The following is a 24,006-nucleotide window of genomic DNA, read 5'->3' as shown; positions in this document are numbered from 1 at the left end:
TTTAAATTGGTTAACGTAAATATAAGGATTGATTATCAATTTTGTTGCTTGCATTGACTGATGAAGAAAGTTAATCTCGTGCAAATGTTACATGAACTGCTTCGCAGTTCACTTCATTTGCACGAGATTAACTTTCTTCATCAGTCAATGCAAGCAACAAAATTGACAATCAATCCTTAAATGATGTATGTTTGCTTTATCGGGGCTAAATGATCTTCGAAACTGAACCCATCAAAACTCAAGTAAACGGAGCTTACGCGAATAATACTGAAGGTATAAAACGTCCGTAAAGACAAACCAATTGATCGAGTGATACAAGACGACAGCCAAAGGTCAACTCTAATCAACTCTAGCTAAAAGTTCATGAGAAGTAAAACAAATGCCATTAGTTAGTTGAGGGAGCAGTCATTAATATTGATTCGGCGAGTAAAATATGAAAGCATATTGTAATTATCACTTATAACAGGTAAGTATGATGCGCAGATTATTCAGGACTAGATAACAACGTGAGACGCATCTACTTGGTTGGGATCATGTTTCTTCATTCTACAAAAGAAGAACTTCGCTGTTCTCAAATAGCTCTGATTTCAAAATGAAAATAAATCTTAATTACCCTCTGCATCTTGTGAGAATGTCGAAGCAAACTGTGGGGTGTCCGTCACCTGTAGAATAGAAAACAAACAATGATGCAATATAATTATTGTTTCCCAGAGGAGGATGAGGAGTCTTTCACTCCACTCCTTGTAATTATAGAGAATTATATTATACATGTACATATTATCATTCGTTGTGGTTAGGAAGGCTATAGATATACAGTACTACAATGTGTTGTAAAACCCAAGACTTGCCGCTTTATTGCATTTATGATATCCCGCCATTCTGAAACATGTTACAACAGCGACTGTAAACCAATTCTACATACATAAAAATTGAGTGATAATTTCATCGCAAATGTTGTTGTTTGCATCTTTTATAGTAAACCCAGCCTAGTTTCTGAAAACAATGTTACCATTTTACTGAGGAAATAGTAATTTTATGGACATCTCGAGGCTGTAATGCATGGGTTGCCATGCAATACAGCCTAAAGTGACATGAGTGTATTGCCCTTGACCAGAAAGTATTAATTTCCTTGTATGCAGCCAATATTGTTTCTAAAAAATAAATTAAATTCTGTGGATCAGGAGATCAGACATGCCTTCTGATTAAGGGGGAGGTACATCCCTCTATGGCTTTACTATTTCATAAGCAATAAGCCACTTGGTACACATATACAGTTGCAGTCACCTTACGTTTCATTTGTCAACAAAACCAAAACTCCTATTTTAATTCTTCTTGAACCATTTTGGGGACTTATTATTTTGTACATTTATCTGATTGCTATGACAAGTGTTATATTGCCATGAGATTGAATACATGTATATATATTTATCCCATACCTACTGGTGAAGATTTTTGAAATTTAAACGGTTGCATAACGTAAAACCTATTTGGCCCCTTTTGGTCCTGCTCTTAAGACCCCTGTGTGTCAGTCAGGAGAATTTTGTCAAACAAGTTTAACCACATCTCATACTGATAATTCTGACATTTGGCTCATTTTCTTTAACAAATGATCAAATTTCAAAAAAATGTGTTTTCTCTATATAAACTATAGTAAACTTGATCCCTCCCAAGGGGGAAACGTGAGACCCCAGGGTCATATACTTCATAATTTTTGTAAACGACCTGAAGACCTTTCTATTTACATGTATGAAGAGTATTTGATTCTTGCATTTTCGGAATTTCTTAAGAAGGTTTTTGAAATTGTAGCCTATTTGCCCCCTCTTTGCCCGACCCCTCAGGCCCCTGGGTGTCAATTTGTTAGTAGGATTCAATGACCATCTCATACTGACTATGACCAAATTGTGCTCAAAAATATATTTCCCTATATAAACTATGGGAAACATGAGATCCCAGGGTCATATAATTCATAATTTATGAAAAGGGACCTTAGTTCTTGACGTTTTAGCCTATTTGGCCCCACCCCTCAGGCGCCAGAGGGGCTGGGACCATATTATTCACAATTCTGGTTGACCTTTGGTCATGAAAGGTTTCTACAAAAAATTCAACGAATTTGGTTTAGTGGTTTTGGAGAAGAAGTCAAAAATATAAATTGTTTATTACCGACGGCGCTCGATGGACAACGGACGACGGACAAAACGCGATCAAAATAAGTCACTTGAGACTTCTCTCAGGTGAACTAAAATTAATAAAAATAGTATTAAATACTGCAGAATTATTCCTAACTCTTTAGTTTTATCAAGCGGATCTCAAAGCGTGTAAGCTGGATAATTGGAACAGCCAGGTTTATTCAATTACTGGATAGTTGGAGTTCTCATAATGTCAATCCTACTAACATTTAACAGGCTGTGTTGATACCATGTATATATATCATTAGTTCCCATCCGTGTTTATAATTGTTTGTAGTATGCAAGCCATTTTATTTCAGTAAATTAACTGATGGATTTCTTTTCTTGATAATATATGATGACCCTGGTTATGACAAACGTTAAATTGGTTAAGAATTAAAATTGAAATTAAAATTGTTTTCCCCCAAATATGTGATTTAGGTATTCATCTTGGATTTTGGTAGACGAAGCAATGCTATTTTGGGGTGTCTAAAATTAACAGCACAATTTAGGCCTCCCTTCATTGACATTCATGTTAATATTCAGCAACATTAGAACTAAGTAAGAAGATCAAAATATGTTTTTTTCAAAATGGTGTCTGTGACAGCCACCTTGAACGATGTTCCACTTCTTTTATCGAGTTTAAATTTGTAAAATGAACTAAACCCTGCGAAGGGCGTTAGAACGCATGTTTTCGCCGGGAATATGAGTGATTAAGACCTTTCAAACATGGCGACAAGGAATATTGTTTATAGAAAAAAGTCAAGAAAAAGTTAAGAAAGCTACAATGTTTTCATTTGGCTTGGAAGCTTAAACAATATTTCTGATTTCAGAACAGTAAACATTTTTAAGATATCTCGAATATTATGTAATTAAAGTACAAGTCATGAAATTTAATTATTCTGGATATAAATGCAAGGAAGGTGGAATTATTTAATTTATGATTTACACTATTGGTTAGTGAAAGTTACAACATTACACAGTACGAATATTTACCTGCACGTTTGCTTTGTAGTTTTCATCTTTTGGAAACGCTCCAGCTAAAATATTAACATAAACCTTTTATTCATGGGGATGCATTTATAACCGTTCGTATTTTGATAGTATTGACTCTGCTATTGGACTTATTTAACATTAATTCACTTTTTTGTTCAATTTTGTGCCTAAGCTTTTTTTCTTGTATCGATAGGTGAATACTATTGGATAAAACCCACCTAACAATTAATTTGATTCTTCATCAAAACTCCTTAACATACATTCCAGATCTATCTTTAAATGTGACATAACAACTACTTAAATAAAGGATTAAATTTGTCATCGGCAACCAATAACATGACTGTATGATTTCAATACATTAAATAAGTACTAAATGTCATTATAGAGATCTAATACCCCGCAAATATGCTCCGATAACATGTATGAATATCACGGTAACAAGCATGAATAGAAATGCATGAATATAATCATTTGGAGAGGACGAAATTTGAAATGAAACCAATGAAGATAATCCCTATGGATTATCATGATTTAGCCTTATTATGATGGTTATCTAAACTACCATAGTTTTCGAGCTATAGTTCGCGATTTCTTCAGACATTGACATGCTCAGAAACAGGATATGAAATATCAGGAAATAGGCCATTTTACTAAATCATCATGCGAATTCGGACAGTACGATAAAAAATAACCGTAGAAAATGTAATTTAATTTTTTCTTTGTTGTTAACATACACATATTTTATTGGAATAATAGTGACCTACCTTGATCTTCCGTCAATGCTCCACTAACATGTACAACATCTTCTCTTCCTTCTGAAACTTCTTCTAGTAAACTGGTGACGGGATTGTACCCTTTATGAAATATGCGTGGTTCTCGCATCTTATTCAATAACGTTGATGCTAATTTGTCATAATCAAGAGTATGCATGGGTGTTTGTGCGAATGTTGACCGGATCGAATCCATCGTGGAATATTCACTGTCCTTGAATAAAAAGACCACCAGCGGAATATACCACCACTTCCAAAAATTAGCAAAATATCAACAAAATTCAACCAAAGTATAGAGACCACTTGGCTACAGACCCCATAGACAGGTTGATTGTATATTTGGATACTTATATGATGTTTGGATGAATAACATTGACGTTTGTTGTCACTTTCATCCAAAGAATGATTCGATATGGAATATCCAGTACAAAACAGTCTTACAAAATGTAATACTAGTACTGGCGCATCGCTATTATTACATTATGCATATAAAGTGAAATTACTTACTGGTAAATCTTTCATCGGCTTCTGGTATCCATCTTAAACGAAACATATTAGATAAAATGTGTTTCTAACATTAAAGATGTAAGAAAATTATGGTTCCATAATTTTCATAATTTTCATACTGACAATCCAAGAACTGTTTATATATTATTCAACATCAGTAGTTTGCAACGTGCTTGCAATTACAACTTCTACCACAATACGTCGTGTTATTCCACTCTCAGACCATTGTATAAGTGTGGTAGGGGTTGGATAGATATATTGATGCTCCACTAGTGGAATATGACCTTTCCTACTTTTGAACTTTGACATGAATATTTTTTCTCAGTGTCTCATATTGGTAACGTCATCAAAAATGCAACCGCCTTTAAAATAGGATGTGTGACGGCATCGGGATGCATACATTCTTTTTTTTTCTATCATAAATTATCAACTCAACATCGATATTTAGTCAGTGTTATATCTAGCTAACATCCCTTTCGGTGATTTTGGTAGAAATTGACGCACCAATGCTTGCCGTTAACTTTGTTACAATGGTTTGATAATATTTTGACGGGTAGTGAATGTTGCTTTGCTGTAAACATAGCCGCATGTAGTTTGACAACTACGAGTAATTTTATAATCATGTAACTATATAAATGAAGATATTAGTAAACCTTATTTGCATCTGATTACGGCCCTCTTGTAGATGATTTATTTTAGGTAGAAACAGGTGGCTGGAAATGGAATTCAAAGCTCGTGTCTTTTGTAACTTTTAAACAGAAGATCCCAGAGGGCTCTTGGCGCCCGCCAAATAATGATCTATATCTGACAATGAAAAGAGGGATTTTGTCACTGCTTTTCAAACTTTTACTACAAACTACATATACAATTTGAGACAGATCGTTTCAATACTTTCTGAGAAATAGCGGTAACAATCTTCAAATATCACAATACAAGATAGTGGCACGTCGGCCATCTTGGTCACCGTTCAGTCCCAAAATGCAATATGCAAAACTAAGGTCCTACGGGAACTTGGATATGAAATTTAACAAATTTTAACTATTAAGATCCAAGATGGTTGCCTGGTGGCCATCTTGTTCACCGATCAGTCCCAAAACGCAATATGCACAACAAAGGCCCGATGGGAACCTACATGTGAAATTTGAGAATGACCCCTTCGGGACGTTCTGAGAAATAGCGATAACAAACTTTAACTATTAAAATCCAAGATGGTTGCCTGGTGGCCATCTTGTTGACTGATCAGACCCAAAATGCTATATGCACAACTAAGACCCTAGGGAAACCTACATGTGAAATTTGAGAACTATCCCTTCAGTACATTCTGAAAAAATAGCGATAACAAACCATCAAAATCCAAGATGGCTGCTTGGTGGCCATCTTGTTAAGCGACCGGTCCCAAAATGCAATGTGCATAACTAGGGCCATAGGGGAACCTATACATGAAATTTGAGAACTTTCTTTTCAGTACTTTCTGATGAATAGCGATAACAAACTTTAACTATTAAAATCCAAGATGGTTGCCTGGTGGCCATCTTGTTGACTGATCAGACCCAAAACGCAATATGCACATCTAGGTCCCTAGGGAAACCTACATATGAAATTTGAGAATGATCCATTCAATACTTTCTGGGAATTAGCGATAAACTTTAACTATCAACATCCATGATGGCTGCCTGGTGACCATCTTGCTCAGCGATCAGTCCCAAAATCCAACATGCACAACTAGGGCCCTAGGGGAACCTATATATGAAATTTGAGAATGATCCCTTCAGTACTTTATGAGAAGTAGCGATAACAAGAATTGTTAACGGACGGACGGACGGACGGAAGGACCACGGACCTCGGACGAAAAGCGAATTGTATAGCCCACCATCTTCTGATGGTGGGCTAAAAATAACTCACTCGTGTAAAATAAATTCCAATTCCGACAACCACTCGTTGTGTAACCTTTATATTTACAACGCATATGTTTTTATTATACAATAAACTAAAAATGGAATTAAAATTTTGGCAGATATTTACGTGCTAACGAGTATATACAGTCAAACCAAAATGCGAACCCGCGGTCTACAATCTTATTTAACATGTTTACGTGCTTATCAGTAATTGCAAATTGACTTCCTATAATGGATCAGATTGTGATGAAATACTGCATTTTTATGATATTTTCATGATATAAACTATACAAAACTTCGATATTACAAAAATTTTCAGATAATATAAACCTATTGCCACTTCTTTCGGTAATATTTCAAGAGAGGTATCGTAAAACCAAGCTTCAATAAAACACATTAAAGCATTATATGGACATTGTTTATGGTACATGTACTTAAAACATTTCAGGTTTAGACTCATTGCGAAAAAGCAAAAACTACAAGTAAAATTTCACAATAGCCACCGCGAAACCTTAATATAAAAAAAACCTTACTTCAAAATATTTCAACATTCAAGTTATTTATGGCTTGGAAATTGGAATAAGGGTAGTTAATGGTATTATTTATAAAACAAAATTATAAATAGACATGATACAGATGAGTTCAATAACACCTTATACAAAACCTACATGTAATAACTGAATGTATTCCGAGACAATATCACAATTAGAATAATAAAAAAGATGATTACTTAATTCAAGATTGCGGACCAAAAATCTATAATGAATTTTGTAACAAAATGGGTTAATATTTAGTATGTAACAAGTAGTTTAAAAGTACATTTGATATAGCACACATGGGAAAATGTTTACATTTTACCACATATACTGCTATTACTCTAATGATAATCGTGATCTGCATAATGGGCCAATGCAGCCTAGACTTGGTGTAGCAATATCTACAAAAATTGGACGTGAGTTTTGTTTACTGACACCATGTTAGTCCGCGTGGGAAAGTTGACATTGTAGTTGAATGAACCAGTTTGGTAATGAAACTTACAAAAAAATTCTTTTAAATGTCTGGATAATTGAAAGTAAACTGAAAAGCTATTGACAAACATTGAAATTTTGTTATCTTTTCAATTTTTAGAGTAATAGGGACTATTTTTTATCTTATCACATTGAGCTTGGTTGTTGAGGTTAAATGTCTGAAGCGGGGAATTCAAATGTTCAATCGCATCTAAATTATGTTTTACTTTGAACTAGAAAGTAAAATGTAAATATAACAATTGAAGGATTGTTACATTGAATTTATTGGAGATATAAATGCAATCTTAGCGGCAAATAAATAGAATAGCGCCCGTTTGTTTTAATTGTTAAGTAAAACAAGCAGCAGATTGATCGGTAAAGATCTGTGATAGTCAGAAGCAGCAGTGTTGTCTTGCGCAGTATCACGTAGTCTGCCATCTTGGGAGATGATATCCAAGATAAGCATGGCGGACCCAGACTTGCAGTTTAACAAAGCGGTCAGTGGTGAAGCCATCGTGACAACGCAGCAAAGCATAAGGTTTGGGTTAGATGGGAATTAGATATTTTAGGCCGCACGAGCCTTTTTAATATATGTACAAAGGGGCGGAGCGGAGTAGGTGTTAGGTTGTTAGATATACTGGAAATTTAGGGAGTTGAGGGAGAGACTCAAGAATGTAGGCTATAAGGCAACATGGGTGTCCGAGGTGTTAGGAACTGGAGTATGTAAATGATACGTAAAACATAACGCGAAGTATTAATCATTTATCGTAGTCTGGACGCCAACTAGCGAGTATTTTTCTCCACCTCATATTATATATAAATATTAAAATCCGGTGAGTGTGGAGCGCACACCCATGAGTATGTTAATTAAAAATGACATCTAAGATTGACACTGGAATATTAAAGTTGTATTGATTTCTTTAACAATCACATCGCCTTTTACATGTATGTTTTATTGAATAGGTATATGTAGAATAGCCATTAACACTCTCATTGTGTTAAAATTTTAAGATGGCAGCGAATAACTTTCATATTCGTCCCAGACGACAGCAAAATTCTGAAAACATTATATTTTCTTCAAGATGTTTTAGGATTCAAGCGTTAATTTCTAAAATAATATACACTACATACAGCAGTACAAAAAAGATGGCGGACTAAATAACACAAAGTCCTAAAAATGATTTAATAGTTATCCTTACTTTAAAACTGAAGTTCATGCAGGTTGTATGTCAAATACAAGGTTAAAGTAATATAGGGATGGGACCATTAAAAATATATATGTTAACAATAAGTTTTGATAAATAATAAATTCAATACAGTAGACAAAATCTTTGATAAATCATTTATCATAGCTTGGACGCAAAATAGCGATATTTGCCGTGAGCAAAACTTGTAGTTTTATTGTCTCTCTGCCGAATATTGGACATTGGTATGTATGTTATAATATCCAGGTGGAGTTGAGTGTGACGTCCACCTGACCTCTGTAATCATGAAGTTGTAACAAGTTTTCAAACTTTCAAACCTAATAAAGCGACTGTTAACATCACTTTCTTATGGATTAATTAGCGATATGCTGGGTTTCTTTTAACGCTTTCATTATTCAAAATATCAAAAATGCGTGACAAATGTTGCCGTCAATTGCCGTCAATAGCTCATTCATTTAAAAAAAAAATATTTGTAGTTTCAAATGAATGCAAGATGATACACTAAAATCGTTGGCCTACACCCTCCAGGTAGAAAGACGGCGAAAGAGGACAAAGCACAATTTAGAGCAACCTTCTCTTTGGGTTATGAGAGAGGGGGAAATGAAGAAAAGACAGTTGAGAAGCAACTGTGGTATATTCGTGTTGTGTCTTCTTGTATACTTAAACTCTTGCATTTTTAAAATGTCGGGTAATATCAGAAACCCAAGTCGTATCACGTGACCAAGATTGGCGATACTTGTACAGATCGAAATAGCTCGGAGTTTCTCGAGCTATTTTAAAGGTGTAAATGAGAAAAAGTAATATATGTACTTAAAATTATCTAATACCTTTGTGAATACAAACTTTACAAAAAAGTCGGTAAAGATGGAAAGTTTAAAACTTTGAGAGGCGGAGAAAAATATGTAGAACACTTTAAATGCTTTCTCTATGACACAAAGAGAGCAAGTCAAGTCAGAGACGATATAGCTTTAACTCATCAAAACCTGTTGGTTTCAAAGATTACCGAAGAAAAACTAACAGACCAAACTATTCGTCCAGTTACGGCACATAAAGCTTTAGGGTAATCATATGTGTTTTACTAATCACTAAGTGATCCATTTATTTAATTCACTGAGATAAGAAACAAAACCAAAAAGAGAATTAGCATACAAACAAACATATTACCTGATGTGCTTGCCAGAGTTCTATGATGGTGTCTATTTGTTGTCTCTCGAGAACGAGCTCCCTCCTCTTTATTCCCTGGAGTGCTCTCGGTGTCTTCTCTATAGGTCGCCGTGTTCTGCATTCCTCCTTTCCCTTTCACACATACATGTATGTTGTCTTCATTTTCCATTTGCGGCTGCCAATCCTCACTAATCGCCTTTCCATTATACATAATCACCATCATATTGTCAGGAGGCAAGATGTGGTTATACTTAAGACAGGTGTTAATGCTTTGAAACACATTGTTATTATCAACCTCTATGCTTAACAGACGTTTAGAGTGGTCATAAACGTGCACGTTTGCAGTACATGGCACTGGTGTATTATGGAATGACGCTTGCGCTAAACTGGCTATATCTTCAGATTCTTTATTGTAGGTCGATGTGGAATATGGATGGCCTAAGCATTTCACTTGTTCATTTCGACAGGTTGAGACTTCTTCCGGACTTCCCAATGTATGATGTACGACATTTCGTCGTCGTCTTCGATCGTTCGTCTGCGGCGTTAATTGCTAAAACGGAATTGACAAAGATGATCACTGACATAAGAAAACGACACACTGGAACAATGGAATTATCATTCAAAATTATGTTTACCTAGTAAGTACAAAAACTTATTGCAAGGTTTATTATTGTTATAATATTAAACAATTATTAAATATAAATAATTATTAAACAAATATGGTATTTCAATAACATTGATGACGTCAACGTAAGATTTTTTTATGGCTGTTGTGGATGAATAGTCATCAGATTTTATAAAGATATAAATTTGTGTTTTCCCTTTCACAGCCTGAGAAGCATAGGCCAAAACCGACAAATACAAATGGTCGATCTTTGTTGCAAGCACAACTTAGTAGACGTATTTCACATAAATATATATTTTTTTACTTACAGTTTTACATGCGCACACATTTCACACCATCAATGAATCATTGTTTTGTGCGTAGAACATACCTGTGAGTTCCAGCGACTCCCTTTTTTCTTTTTTGTTTGACGTCTTTTATTTCGCTTAGATCTACTTTTTGGTGAAGCAACATGAGAAAGAATGACATCGTTTTTCCAAGGTTTTCTCTTAATTATCTTTTTTGTTGGTATTTGATTGATGTCCTGGAAGAGCGTATCATTTGTTGGTTGATGTTTCCTGTAGCTTGAGTAAGAATCATATCCGCTGAAAAACAAACTGATCATCGTCCACCTGCTGTCTTCTTGTTAGAGTTGTTGGCAAGGAGACAAGATGTGGTTATACTTAAGACAGGTGTTAATGCTTTGAAACACATTGTTATTATCAACCTCTATGCTTAACAGACGTTTAGAGTGGTCATAAACGTGCACGTTTGCAGTACATGGCACTGGGGTATTATGGAATGACGTTTGCGTTAAACTGGTTATTTCTTCAGATTCTTTATTGTAGGTCGATGTGGAATATGGATGGACTAAGCATTTCACTTGTTCATTTCGACAGGTTGAGACTTCTTCCGGACTTCCCAATGTATGATGTACGACATTTCGTCGTCGTCTTCGATCGTTCGTCTGCGGCGTTAATTGCTAAAACGGAATTGACAGAGATGATCACTGACATAAAAAAACGAAACACTGGAACAATGGAATTGTCATTCAAAATTACGTTTACCTAGTAAGTACAAAAACTTATTGCAAAGTTTATTATTGTTATCATATTAAACAATTATTAAATATAAATAATTATTAAACAAATATGGTATTTCAATAACACTGATGACGTCAACGTAAGAGTTTTTTATAGCTCTTGTGGATGAATAGTCATCAGATTTTATAAAGATATAAATTTGTATTTCCCTTTCACAGCCTGAGAAGCATAGGCCAAAACCGACAAATACAAATTGTCGATCTTTGTTGCAAGCACAACTTAGTAGACGTATTTCACATAAATATATATTTTTTTACTTACAAATGTTAATGATTTTACAGGAGTTTGCGCACATTTCACACCATCAATGAATCATTGTTTTGTGCGTAGAACATACCTGTGAGTTCCAGCGACTCCCTTTCTTCTTTTTTGTTTGACGTCTTTTATTTCGCTTAGATTTACTTTTTGGGGAAGCAACATGAGAAAGAATGACATCGTTTTTCCAAGATTTTCTCTTAATTTTCTTTTTTGTTGGCATTTGATTGATGTCCTGGAAGAGTGTATCATTTGTTGGTTGATGTTTCCTGTAGCTTGAGTATGAATCATATCCACTGAAAACAAACACATCATCGTCCACCTGCTGTCTTCTTGTTAGAGTTGTTGGCCTTTGGGTTTGACGCACACGTTGCCTTTTTCTGAGTTTTGTTAAACTCAGAGTTTTTCCATTTATGATAATTTTCTGCAAAATAGTGAACGTTGTAATGTTTACACAACCATTTAAAATTTCTTTCAATGTCAGTTTGAGAATGTGACATATTAGAAACGTAGTACAATCAGGTAAACAGGTAACATTTTGAGGAATGTATTCTGCATTTAACTTCATATGTTACACTCATTTCTATTGGTTATAAGTTTGAGGTCATGTTTTTATAGACTTAAAGAATTGTATGTTAAGTATTCGTTTTATTGTAAAAATAAGTACAAGCACAGAAATTAATGCCTAATAAAATCTGACTGAGGTTTTTAAATTGAATTATAATTTTCAAAACACTTTTTTGTCGTAGACGCTTGCGTCAATAAAGAATTTCCATCATTTATTTGCCTATAACTTCATAAACCCAAAGCATATCAGTAATACTTAATATTTGTATAGGCATTCTAAAACTGATAGATATTAAGAGAAAGAATACTTTGATCAAATTGTTACCCTATAATACATAAATTTAGAATGAAAAAAGCTGTGGCAAAACATTGAGGTGAACAATACCGACTTAATGTGAAATCATTATAAAAAGATGACTATACACCATGACCTCGTTAATGAACAACTGTGTCATTAGACGATTAGTCAGTATGGTTTCATTGAAAATTGTACACCTAATGATCCTATCTGAGATGCTCAATATATCAACACTTGTGCATTAGGACCATGGTCAAGTAAGCGTTCATGCCTATATCATATGTTCAATTCTGTTAAATTTCAATCCCCAAGAATTAAGTGTTTGAAACATTGGATAAGCATAACTTTAAGTTTGACTTTCTTCAATACTTACTCCATTCAGTTTTAGAACAAATTCAGCAGATGTCTCATCATAAAGGGAAACAGAACCGTACCCCTGTAACAATCAATGATCTTACATTATACGTTATATTGTAACCATACCCATGTAACAATCAAGGATCTCACATTATACGATATATTGGAACCTGACCCCTGTAACAATCAAAGATCTCACATTATACGATATAGTGGAACCGTACCCCTGTAACAATCAAGGATCTCACATTATACGATATATTGGAACCTGACCTCTGTAACAATCAAGGATCTCACATTATACGATATATTGGAACCTGACCTCTGTAACAATCAAGGATCTCACATTATACGTTATATTGGAACCGTACCATTGTGACAATCAAAGATCTCACACTATGTGATATATTTGAACCATACCCCTGAAACAATAAAAGATCTCACATTATGTGATATATTTGAACCATACCCCTGAAACATTCAAGGATCTTACATTAACAGTAACAACTTTGTTTGCGTTTCATTTTATCTTTAAGTAGGGTGGGCGAATGAATTGTTTTAGTATGCAAAATACTAGATGTATATGCATCACAGAATGAAGAAGTTTTCTGTGGGTTACATGATGTACATGTATATTTAAAGACTACGTTACATGCTTTTATATATATGGAGGAATACATTTTAATAAATATGTCGTGAATACATACCTTATCGTTATGTATCCATATATTTCTCACTTGCGCAACTGAAAAAAAATCATAAATGCGTTAAGCGTCCATTCCAATGTGATATTTAACGAGAAATACTGCTGCTCAGAGGTGTGTTGTAACATCACACTTTAAGCAATGAAATCATTAGTCTCTTGAAATAACTACCTGTTTCAATATCCCTCCTTATACGTAGTGACACGGTCCTCCTATCAAGTCCCTTGGGTATTCCAGAGATATAAATTGATGGCATCTTTCTCCTGTAAATAGATTAAAACTTGAGTCAGCGTATGTCATTACTATCCACAGAAATGGTTTCTGTTAATATTATTATGTTACATAAAATTTCAAAGAAACACAATTTAACAAAGCATGACAATTTATTGACTCGTGCCCTATCCGGGCCTCCTCGAACTCACGATCTACGGCACCCAATCGCCTAGCCAAACATATCTGCGCCTTCTACCACTGCGCCACATCCATAAAGGAGATGTGGATGTGGCGTAGTGGTAGAAGGCGCAGCTACATGTATGTTTGGCTAGGCGATTGGGTGCCGTAGATCGTGAGTTCGAGGCCCGGATAGGGCAAGAGTCAATAAATTGTCATGCTTTGTTAAATTGTGTTTCTTTGATATTTATTATTATGTTACATGTATTTTGATTCGGTTGATACCCTGCAAAGTTATAGAAGAATAACAAGTGTGTTAATCAACGGGCTTTTCTGATCTCTAAGGTAACATATGAAATAAATAATAATAATTTTTATTTTACTTTTATCACTTTGGTTTTATGTTAGACAAAAAACAATACTGTGATGACATTTTTAATATTAGTCGTCATGCGTTACATTGTATAGACATTTTGGTAACCGTTTACGTAACTCGTCCATACCAGACTATCTAACTGGTAGGAGCTATATCTTTTCTTTCGTGCACGACTTTGTAAACTGAGATGTCTATTTTGTCTGTAAGGTAACAAAAGAGCTGTCATATGATCCATTGTTTAACAGGTACCCGTAGCGTGTTCATTAAAAACCGTCTGTGCATCTATTGTGAATATAACGTGTATTGTCTGTTTAATTGCGTCATGTTCTGTTAACGCGATCTATGAAGCTTTGATGTTTATCACCGGATATAGAAAGATGTTTATTCAGTATGTCAAAGGTTATATTGTCGTAATGTTCGTACTGCCACCAAAATACAGATTACTATACACTTCATAGCCAAAATATCAGCAGCTCAATTTGACTTGGCAAAGTCGTCATTCACTTGGATTGGAGGTCAATTCAAAATGAAGAAAAATTCAGGTTAATTTGATGTGAACAAATCTTCTCAGATTTCAGGTCAAACTAGTTGTTCTGGTCTCCAAGGCAGCATATGAAACTTATGCTAATGACGTGCTTTTTTATAATATTCCTACATATTATATATCCTCATCTATGTTACATAATTGCTGCAATTAGATGTCAGTCTATCCAACTATCGATGTTTGAGACAAGGAAGTAATTCCAACCGTGTGGACAAAACAAAATTGTCAAATTTTCGAGGCGATCTGCCCCTTTATCAAGACATACAAAATGAACACGATTACATAATAGGATACGAACAGTAATGCGGGACAAAGTAAACAAATATTAGACTATACAGCACAATGGAGCGCAATGTACCCTTGCCGAATGATTTTGATTGAGCTGATTAGTTGCTTTGTTATTTCATTATGCATAACTTAATGAATGCAGACAAGTCTAGGTATATGTTTGAATGAATTGACGGAATGACCTTGATATTCAGTCAAGGTTATAGGGTCTAATAGGCTTAATTCTATCAATGACTGAAAGGCTAAAGGCCCAATATTGGGGTTGTAGTTCGCCAGGCCAAAGTGCCATATAGCGTTTTTAACAGACTGAAATTGATCTTTATTCAATGTCACATGGTTCAAATAGGCCAAAATTTTTCAATGACTTCTCAACAGTAACTAAGAGGTCGGAGATATGATATGAGACATGTTGTAAGCTGAGATGAAGGGCTGATACATTCAATGCACAGGGTTAAATACGCAAAACATTTTAATCGACTGTTTATTAGGCCTGTATCAAGCTACTACCAAGTTTGTTCAAATTGATGCCTTGGTCTTCATTCAAGATCAGAGGAATAAACAGGTATGAAGCCGATTAAATGGTTTCAATGACACAGGGGTCTTATTCCGTAAAATCTAAAAAAAGGCCTAAAATTCTCGTATGTTAGCCCTTTAACATGCTTTAAAGTGTGTCTACTTGTAATGAGGGAATTTTCTTACTTTCAAACAGTCTGAAACTTACTGCTTAGGCACTTTTTGCATGAAATATCTTGTTGAGAAGTTTAAGCTCCCCTTTGGTCTCCTGTATTTTATCCTATTTCTTTTACTACTGTGTTGTGTTGGAGACTAATATGATTACAAGACAGATCCATTCGGTTTAGATATTGTGGACGTAAAACGAATAGATTATCTTAATTGCGTGATGTATACACGATCAACTATCAATTATTTTCTAAATGATAAATTTAGAAGTGAATGATCAGTCTCATTAAAAGTGTTAATAACAAAAATGTCTAATAAAAACAATAAAAACCGTTAAAAAATAATATGATTTTCTTCTGGTGTCTTCGCAATCAGTACCCCATTCCATATAGGAAATAGTGCAATGTTTTTTTCGGGATATAATTAATTATCTTAAATACTGTTAATGTTAATACTCAGATGTATGTAGTCGTAATTGCCAATAATTTAACGTAACAATTCAACGGTCATGTTATGTATTGCATACCACTCACCCGTAGTGGGTTTAAAAGAAATCTATTGTTGATGCGATATAAATTGCTCAGCTTAATTGCCTCTTGATTTGTTAAAGCTTTTAATTAAGTTGATCAATCGCATAGGTATTATATCATGAATGTATTGAATATGTAATATTGTGTAGTATTTCATGTCCAGGTTTTAATTTGTTTTGTAACTAATGTAATTAATTTAATTGTCCTGTTGTTGATTTTAATGTCTATCAATTACCAGATAGAGTTTACAGTGGTATGTACACCACTGTCACTATGTAGCATGTATTAATAATATCTTCTTAGCCAGTAACGTTTCTACAGCGATTACATTTTGTAATTTTATCTCATAAGTGAATTGTGTAAATTTAAATGCAATAATCAACAAGATGATTAATATTCGCAATTTTTTACCATCCGCGAAATAATGAGAACCAGCAAAATACCACCAATTTCTATGGGTATGTTGTGGCCATTCTTTACATGTATGCTATTTCCTTACAAAAATAATTATGTGCACAATTAATTAACATTTTAAGTAACATTTTAATTGTGTAGAGTCTAACTTTGTCACCTTTGAGCGTTTGTTCAAGTCATGTCGATTTTTGTTGGACGTTAATTTTCTTCATCTAAATGAATATTTTACGTGATAGATCACGCCGGGATTAGCTTAATTTCAAAGTTTGATCAAAATTTGATTACAAGAAATAGTTATTATTATCACAACGGATCTGTATCATAGAGGAGCTGACAACATTGGGGGTCACATTCTGGTGATAGTTTACTCTTTAGTAAGCATATACACGAATGTTTTAACAGGAAATTCAAACTTTTGTCCATTACTATTGTATCAATTGAATACTGATAATGTAATAAACCGTGAGGCGAAATGATCTGAATATTCAAAAACCCACTGTGGATAGTACTACACCTTCGGTTCAATAAATACATTTTGTCTAGTTAATCACTACTTCAGACAGGTGCTATATCCTTAGTAAAGTATTTACTATTTCTACATATACAATTTGACATTCGTAATATTGTTTGCGATATTTGTAGATTCTTTATTTGCTATTTGTTGCGTTTATTTTGTTCTCCAAATGTTATGATTGTTGCTAATGACGAAATCTGTTTCGAGTAAACACTGTAAAGAGCCGTCTAGACACGGCGAAAACGTTAAAAGATGTGTCGAGTTTTCTGTACTTTATATTTATATATATACATATGTATATATTCATTTTTATTTTCACCATTATTTTGGCGATGTTGACATGGGCTGGAAAGTTTAATGTAACGCAATTACATTACTTATATTTATAAAACAAATTAGTGTGATTTTAAAAATATGTATTTCATTTATTGGACTTATTTACCTGATATATTTCTCTGAAAGAGGTAAAATGTCTTTGATATGAAAGTTTTAGAATTCCTGCCATTAAGCAGTAGTACCGAGCATTGGTGGACACTGATTGGTCTACGTTTGTACAATGTTTTTTTCTATGAAGATGTTTTTCGCTATACTATTGTTCTGCAGGTACTGACGAAGGAAACCGAAGGAAAATAGATCAGAATGAGAGAAATCACCTGAAAATTACAAAACAATGTCCTGAACTTCAGGTAGCGGAATGTCTATCCGTGTTTTTTTTTGTATTGTCCATGCGAATTTTGAGATGATTTTCATGACAAACTCCTTTAAATTTAAGCTGGCATGAAGACCTTTTCTGTGTACACATATATCTTGCTAATGCATAAACCCGAATTAAAGTATAAATTATAGCTCAACAGTATACAATAAATATGAACTGTTTCTGACTTTAAGGATTTAAAGTTGATATTATCTACAGAAATATGCCATGTTAAATGTATTCATTTAATTTGTATGATGTTTATACCATGCAAAATGAAACAAAATAACATCTGTGTCTACCAACGTTTTTCACTAGTCGATAAGGTAGCACAAAAAACCAATACTTACCCATATTTGTCAGTCTTATAATTTGTGTCACTATACATGTTGGTAATCCTTAAGGTAACTGCTCCATGTCAGGCTATCTTACTGTTTATATAGGGATTTTATCATTCACAGTGGTTTATCAAAAGAACTTTAGTCTGTTAGTCATAATACCTAATACGACAAAACAGTCTCGTGTTGATCGTTTTAACGTAACAATACAGCCGTCATGTGACCTATGTATTTCAGTTACCCGTAGCCTGATTGCAAAGAAGCCTTCAGTGGAGCTTTTGTGAACGCAATATTAATCGATTATTTAATTGCGTTATGTATACACGATTTATAATATAATATTCCTTTTGGTGAAGTAGCGATCTTGTTTTCATCTAGTTCGCAGTGTGGCGTAATTCTATGGAATCCCTACCACAGGATGTAATCTGTGGTAATATATTGTGCAAAAGTTGTATTTCCACATGATAAATTTGGAAGAATATAATAATATGGTCCTTTATAACAAATTGTCATCTTTATGAGATAGCCATTTCAATTCATATATTGTCTTTGAGTCTTATGTGGAGCAAGCATAAAATATAATATGGAAATGTTCAAATTTAGAAAATTGATTTTATGTTCAAATTTAATAAATGGATTTTATAGTGGGTGTGCATTCATGAATACACATGCAACTATAGCCTTAGGGATTTGCAGGCCAGTATCATTGGTCATGTTTAACTGTACATGCCTATAGCCTTTGCGACCTGTCGCGAGTCGAGGGTCATTTTGTCCAAATGTTAATGAAAGTTATTTAACCCAACAGATACACATGACTGTGATTTATCATATCTCCTATTGGTCAGGTTTTGATATAACTTCGAATAACACCGTGAATGCTATTGAAGTATAAGTATTATTCAACATGAACATCGGGCTTATATAAACCCCATCGAAACCATGTATAATTGTCACTCCTCCAAGAGCTCGACATGAGTGCTGGGGCAAACTTAGTGATTCGGAACAAAGTACTGAACTCACAATTCAGCGTTTGACTTCACCTCAATTCAACAATACCCCACACAACACCAACTTTAAAATACACAGAATTCGAACTGTCACAGATTAAATATTAATTTACTTTTCAGTGTTCAGTGGTGGAGCATCTTTTAACAAACTAGAATAATGATGCAAGTACTAAAGTGAAAAAAGAAAACAATTATGTTAATGCACCTTTTTCTATACAGTTTCATTAATGATAAAATAATGATTTTTATTCGTTTTTATACAAAATGCAATTTTCTGATTGGCCGATACTTTTACTTCATACTACTATGAAGAAAAAAACGGAAAATGGCGCGAAAACCCGACGCTATCATGCCATCACAATAGAGACGTCGACGATGCGTATTGATTTAGAAAAAAATAATCTATTGAAAAATCAATTTGATCGTACATTTAAACGTATTTTATGTTATCAAGTAGTCTTAAAAAAAAATAATTATTAGCATGAAGTCACTATTGCAAATTATATGAATCCGCTAAATTTTGTGAGAATTCGCAACGCGCATTCAGACAGTATGCAAACAAAATATCTTTCATACCTCGACGAAGTTAAAAAAAATAGTAACATCAATGCTTAGATAATTAAGAGAATGATCAGTTATATTGGAAGTGTTAATAACATATGTGTAATGAAATAAAATAATCTGTTTTGGTTTGGTTTTATTAGTTAAACGTCCTATTAACAGCCAGGATCATTCAAGGACGTGTCATATTTGTTGGTGGTGGAAAGCCGGAGTAACCGTAGAAACACACCGCCCAGCGGTCAGTACCTGGCACACATGAGATTCGAACCCGCGAACCAGAGGTGGAGGGTTTGTGGTAATATGTCGAGACATCTAAATTACTCGGCCACTGCGGCCCTAAACTAAACCTACGAGATGTCTGTATTTGTGTATAGTAACAATAGAGCCGCCATATGATCCATTGTTTAACAGGTTCCCGTAGTGTGTTCATTAAAAACCGTCTGTGCATCTATTGTGAATATAACGTGTATTGTCTGTTTAATTGCGTCATGTTCTGTTAACGCAATCTATGAAGCTTTGATGTTTATCACCGGATATAGAAAGATGTTTATTGAGTATATCAAATGTTATATTGTCATAATGTTCGTACTGCCACCAAATCCAAAGTACTGTGCACTACACACTCAAAATATGTGCAGCTCAATTTGACTTGAAACAAGTCGTCACCTGAAATTCACTTCAAAATAACCTGTGAATGACCTGGAATGGAGGTCGATTCCCAATGAATGTGGTTAATTAAATTGACCTGTTGTGGATGTTAATGTTCATCAATTACCAGATTGATTTTAAAGTGGTACCTACAAAAACACCACCACCATCTTGTATAAATAATATCTTCTTAGCCAGCAACGTTTCTACGGCGATTAAATTTCCTAGTCTTATCCCGTTAGTCTATTGTATAAATGAAATGTACAAGATGATACATATTCCCAGTTTTATCTCGTAAGTCTATTTTGTAAATGTAAACAATGTAAAAGGTGATTGATATTCCTAGTTTTACCTCGTAAGTCTATTGTGTAAATGTAAACAATGTAAAAGGTTATTAATATTCCTAGTTTTACCTCGTAAGTCTATTGTGTAAATGTAAACAATGTAAAAGGTTATTAATATTCCTAGTTTTACCTCGTAAGTCTATTGTGTAAATGTAAACAATGTACAAGGTGATAAATATTCCTAGTTTTACCTCGTAAGTCTATTGTGTAAATGTAGGCAATGTACAAGGTGATTAATATTCCTAGTTTTACCTCGTAAGTCTATTGTGTAAATGTAAACAATGTACAAGGTGATTAATATTCCAATGTACAAGGTGATAGTCTATTGTGTAAATGTAGACAATGTACAAGGTGATAAATATTCCTAGTTTTACCTCGTAAGTCTATTGTGTAAATGAAAACAATGTACAAGGTGATTAATATTCGCGATTTCTTTCCATCCGCGAAATCATGGGAACCAGCAAGGTACTACCAATTTCTATGAGTCTGTTGTGGCCATTCTTTACATGTATGCAATTTTATAAGACAAATACTTCTGTTCACAATTAATTAACATTACAATGTTATGTATAGTCTCAGTTTGTCACCTTTGGGCGTGTGTTCTCTAAGATCATTTAATTTTTTTAATTTGACCCCAACTTTCTTCATCTTATCAATTAATTTCAAAATTTGATCACCAGTGATGAGTCAATTTCCTTATTAGCCAAATCGCCCATTACGTGACTCATTTCATATACAACACGCATACAAATAAATGTTAGATATAATAGACATATGCCACTAAATATTTTAATATTTTATAACCTTTAACTATTTCCACTAAGGGACCACCGCAGCTACAACCAGTCAAGAGGCATCACTACAAGTTAAAACTAGCATCCTTTGAAGCGAAGTTCAGCCAAAGTTCAGCCAAATCCCTATTGGCCTGAAATGCATGTCTCTGATGCTCTGCAATGCACTTCTACATAGTCTCATTGTATAAACTGAAGCATGTTTTCAGCTTGATGTATGACCTGACAGATTAGTTATCACACACAGCTTATGGATATTTGAACCTTTCATACAACCATGGAAATTATGCAATATGCTATAAAATCAGTTGCGTCATTAGTCAGACAACTGATAATAATCATTGGTGATTTGATACATTCACTTTAAAGCTATCAATAACACTAGCACAACCATTTCTTCGAATATCTCGGTATCTTTATTGTGTAACCCATTCATTGATCAATACGTTATTGTTGATTAAATGTAGATTTTCAGTATAACAACAGAGAATACTTAAAACGACATTTTGTTAAAATGGTAAATGAAAATCAATATAATTGTACAGTTAAAAGTGATTGGGTTATACTTTAATTTGAAAAGTTATATTTCTAGAGTACTATACAAATTAACAGACAAAACATTATAATATCAACTGAAAACCCGAATTAATTGCGCTTGATAATTTCAATAATAGTTCAAATCGATATGCTCATAATACTTGACTGTATGTTTGTGCATATTATGCATATGTAGTCATGATAATTTGTTTGTTTGTTTGTTTGATTTATTAACGTCCTATTAACAGCTATGGTCATGTAAGGACGGCCTCCCATGTATGCGGTGTGTTGCGTGTATATTGTGCGAGGTGAGTGTACTGGGAGACTGCGGTATGTTCGTGTTGTGTTCTTGTATAGTGGAACTGTTGCCCTTTTTATAGTGCTATATCACTGAAGCATGCCGCCGAAGACACCAAGCAACACACCCCACCTGGTCACATTATACTGACAACGGGCGAACCAGTCGTCCCACTCCCTGTATGCTGAACGCTAAGCAGGAGCAGAAACTACCACTTTTATAGACTTTGGTGTGTCTCGGCCAGGGGACAGAACCCAGAGCCTTCCTCACAGGGGCGAACGCTCAACTCAAGGCCAAAAGTGAGGTGGTGCCAAGGGAGGCAATAGGAAAGATAAAGTCAGTTAGGAAGAAGAGAAAAGATAAGATCATAAATTTAGTCGCCCTTTACGATCATGCAATAGGGGCAGCAGGTACAATTCTAACGCCCTACCTGCAGGGCCAAGTCATGATAACAAAACTGTTACCGCTTTGTGATAATGAAATATTTTGTTCACAAGCATGTTATCAATCATATTTCATTATATTATATTATCATTTTCCAGGGGAATGTCATTAAAAACAATAACATACTGTAGTACAATGTCTCGACAAACGTCAACACAAACTGTTTCACGTTATTTACTTTGTAGTGCATATCAAGAAAAATAGATCAAACATTCATATATTCATACAGTTGTAATATAAATTAAATACGTTATCGTTGAACCAGTTCTACATTTAAGTGTGTAACATTTCTAGCATTTTTAGAGTATCGCAGAATGCCATTAATGTATCCAATAATGATTAAGAAAAAGAAGACGATTTCATGTTTTTCAGTACCATGTGATTATGACTTTTAATCCGCCTCCCCTTGAACTCAAGGCAATAAGTTTCATAAGTAATATCCACAAAAACAAAATGAAAGAATTAGCATATCCCAAGCAACTGACTGAACTAATACTAAAATACATAGTAATATCACACATGGCAGAATCAAAACAAAGTTGCTTTATGATATGTTAAATTATGCTTTATATATATATATAATAACCGTTGGATATATCATCAAATGTATTCAAATAATTTGATTGTAACAATTTATTTTCATTCAAGCTAATTCATTGATTAACGATTTATCTCGAATGGTACCCGATTCAGGATCAAAGGTGTATGTTATTATGAAAATTTCATATACATACTATAACAACAAGAAATTTAATTAAAGGCCCACTACCTATCCGAAAAGGATTTTTAAAATGGGAATACAAAACGAGATTGATTGTTTTGTAGAGTCGCAAAAGTTATTAGCTTACCATTTATATAATACTTATCATTGCCTTACGAACAATTTAATGAAAATAAATTAATTCATAATTTTCAAAACGCGGGTCGTCTTATGTTATTTTTGTTTTGTTTTTGTTTTTTGTTTTTTGTGTTGTACTATCTTAAATTAATATTGTTTTCAAGAATTTTTT

The 24,006-nt window shown here is 34.0% G+C and overlaps 2 protein-coding genes across 3 annotated transcripts in view; both read right to left on the bottom strand.

Moving 5' to 3' along the window:
• Positions 1-188: 188 nt before the first annotated feature.
• On the bottom strand, positions 189-10,967 carry LOC138332152 (uncharacterized). Its single transcript, XM_069280136.1, has 6 exons — positions 10,705-10,967; positions 9,710-10,259; positions 4,439-4,470; positions 3,926-4,145; positions 3,162-3,205; positions 189-662 (listed from the first exon to the last, which is right to left on the bottom strand). Exons 1-6 carry the CDS (start codon positions 10,936-10,938, stop codon positions 606-608), a joined length of 1,137 nt encoding a protein of 378 aa, XP_069136237.1. The 5' UTR covers positions 10,939-10,967; the 3' UTR covers positions 189-605.
• Positions 10,968-11,632: 665 nt separating this feature from the next.
• The window catches only part of LOC138330961 (uncharacterized), a 68,643-nt gene continuing 56,269 nt past the window's right edge, over positions 11,633-24,006 (bottom strand). The window contains exons 1-5 of one of the 2 annotated variants that reach the window (XM_069278429.1): positions 18,379-18,602; positions 13,769-13,860; positions 13,601-13,638; positions 12,910-12,972; positions 11,706-12,095 (exon numbers count right to left, since the gene is read on the bottom strand). In XM_069278429.1, the coding sequence (XP_069134530.1) occupies positions 11,721-12,095; positions 12,910-12,972; positions 13,601-13,638; positions 13,769-13,860; positions 18,379-18,416 (606 nt within the window). In that variant the 5' untranslated portion in view covers positions 18,417-18,602 and the 3' untranslated portion in view covers positions 11,706-11,720. Of the gene's footprint in view, positions 12,096-12,909; positions 12,973-13,600; positions 13,639-13,768; positions 13,861-18,378; positions 18,603-24,006 lie in introns of those variants that run through there. The other variant, XM_069278431.1, reaches the window with a different exon arrangement.

The sequence above is a fragment of the Argopecten irradians genome, chromosome 9, assembly GCF_041381155.1.
Source record: "Argopecten irradians isolate NY chromosome 9, Ai_NY, whole genome shotgun sequence".
NCBI lineage: Eukaryota > Metazoa > Mollusca > Bivalvia > Pectinida > Pectinidae > Argopecten > Argopecten irradians.
The sequence above is the reverse complement of the archived record's forward strand: the minus strand, read 5'-3'. Positions and strand labels throughout refer to the sequence as shown.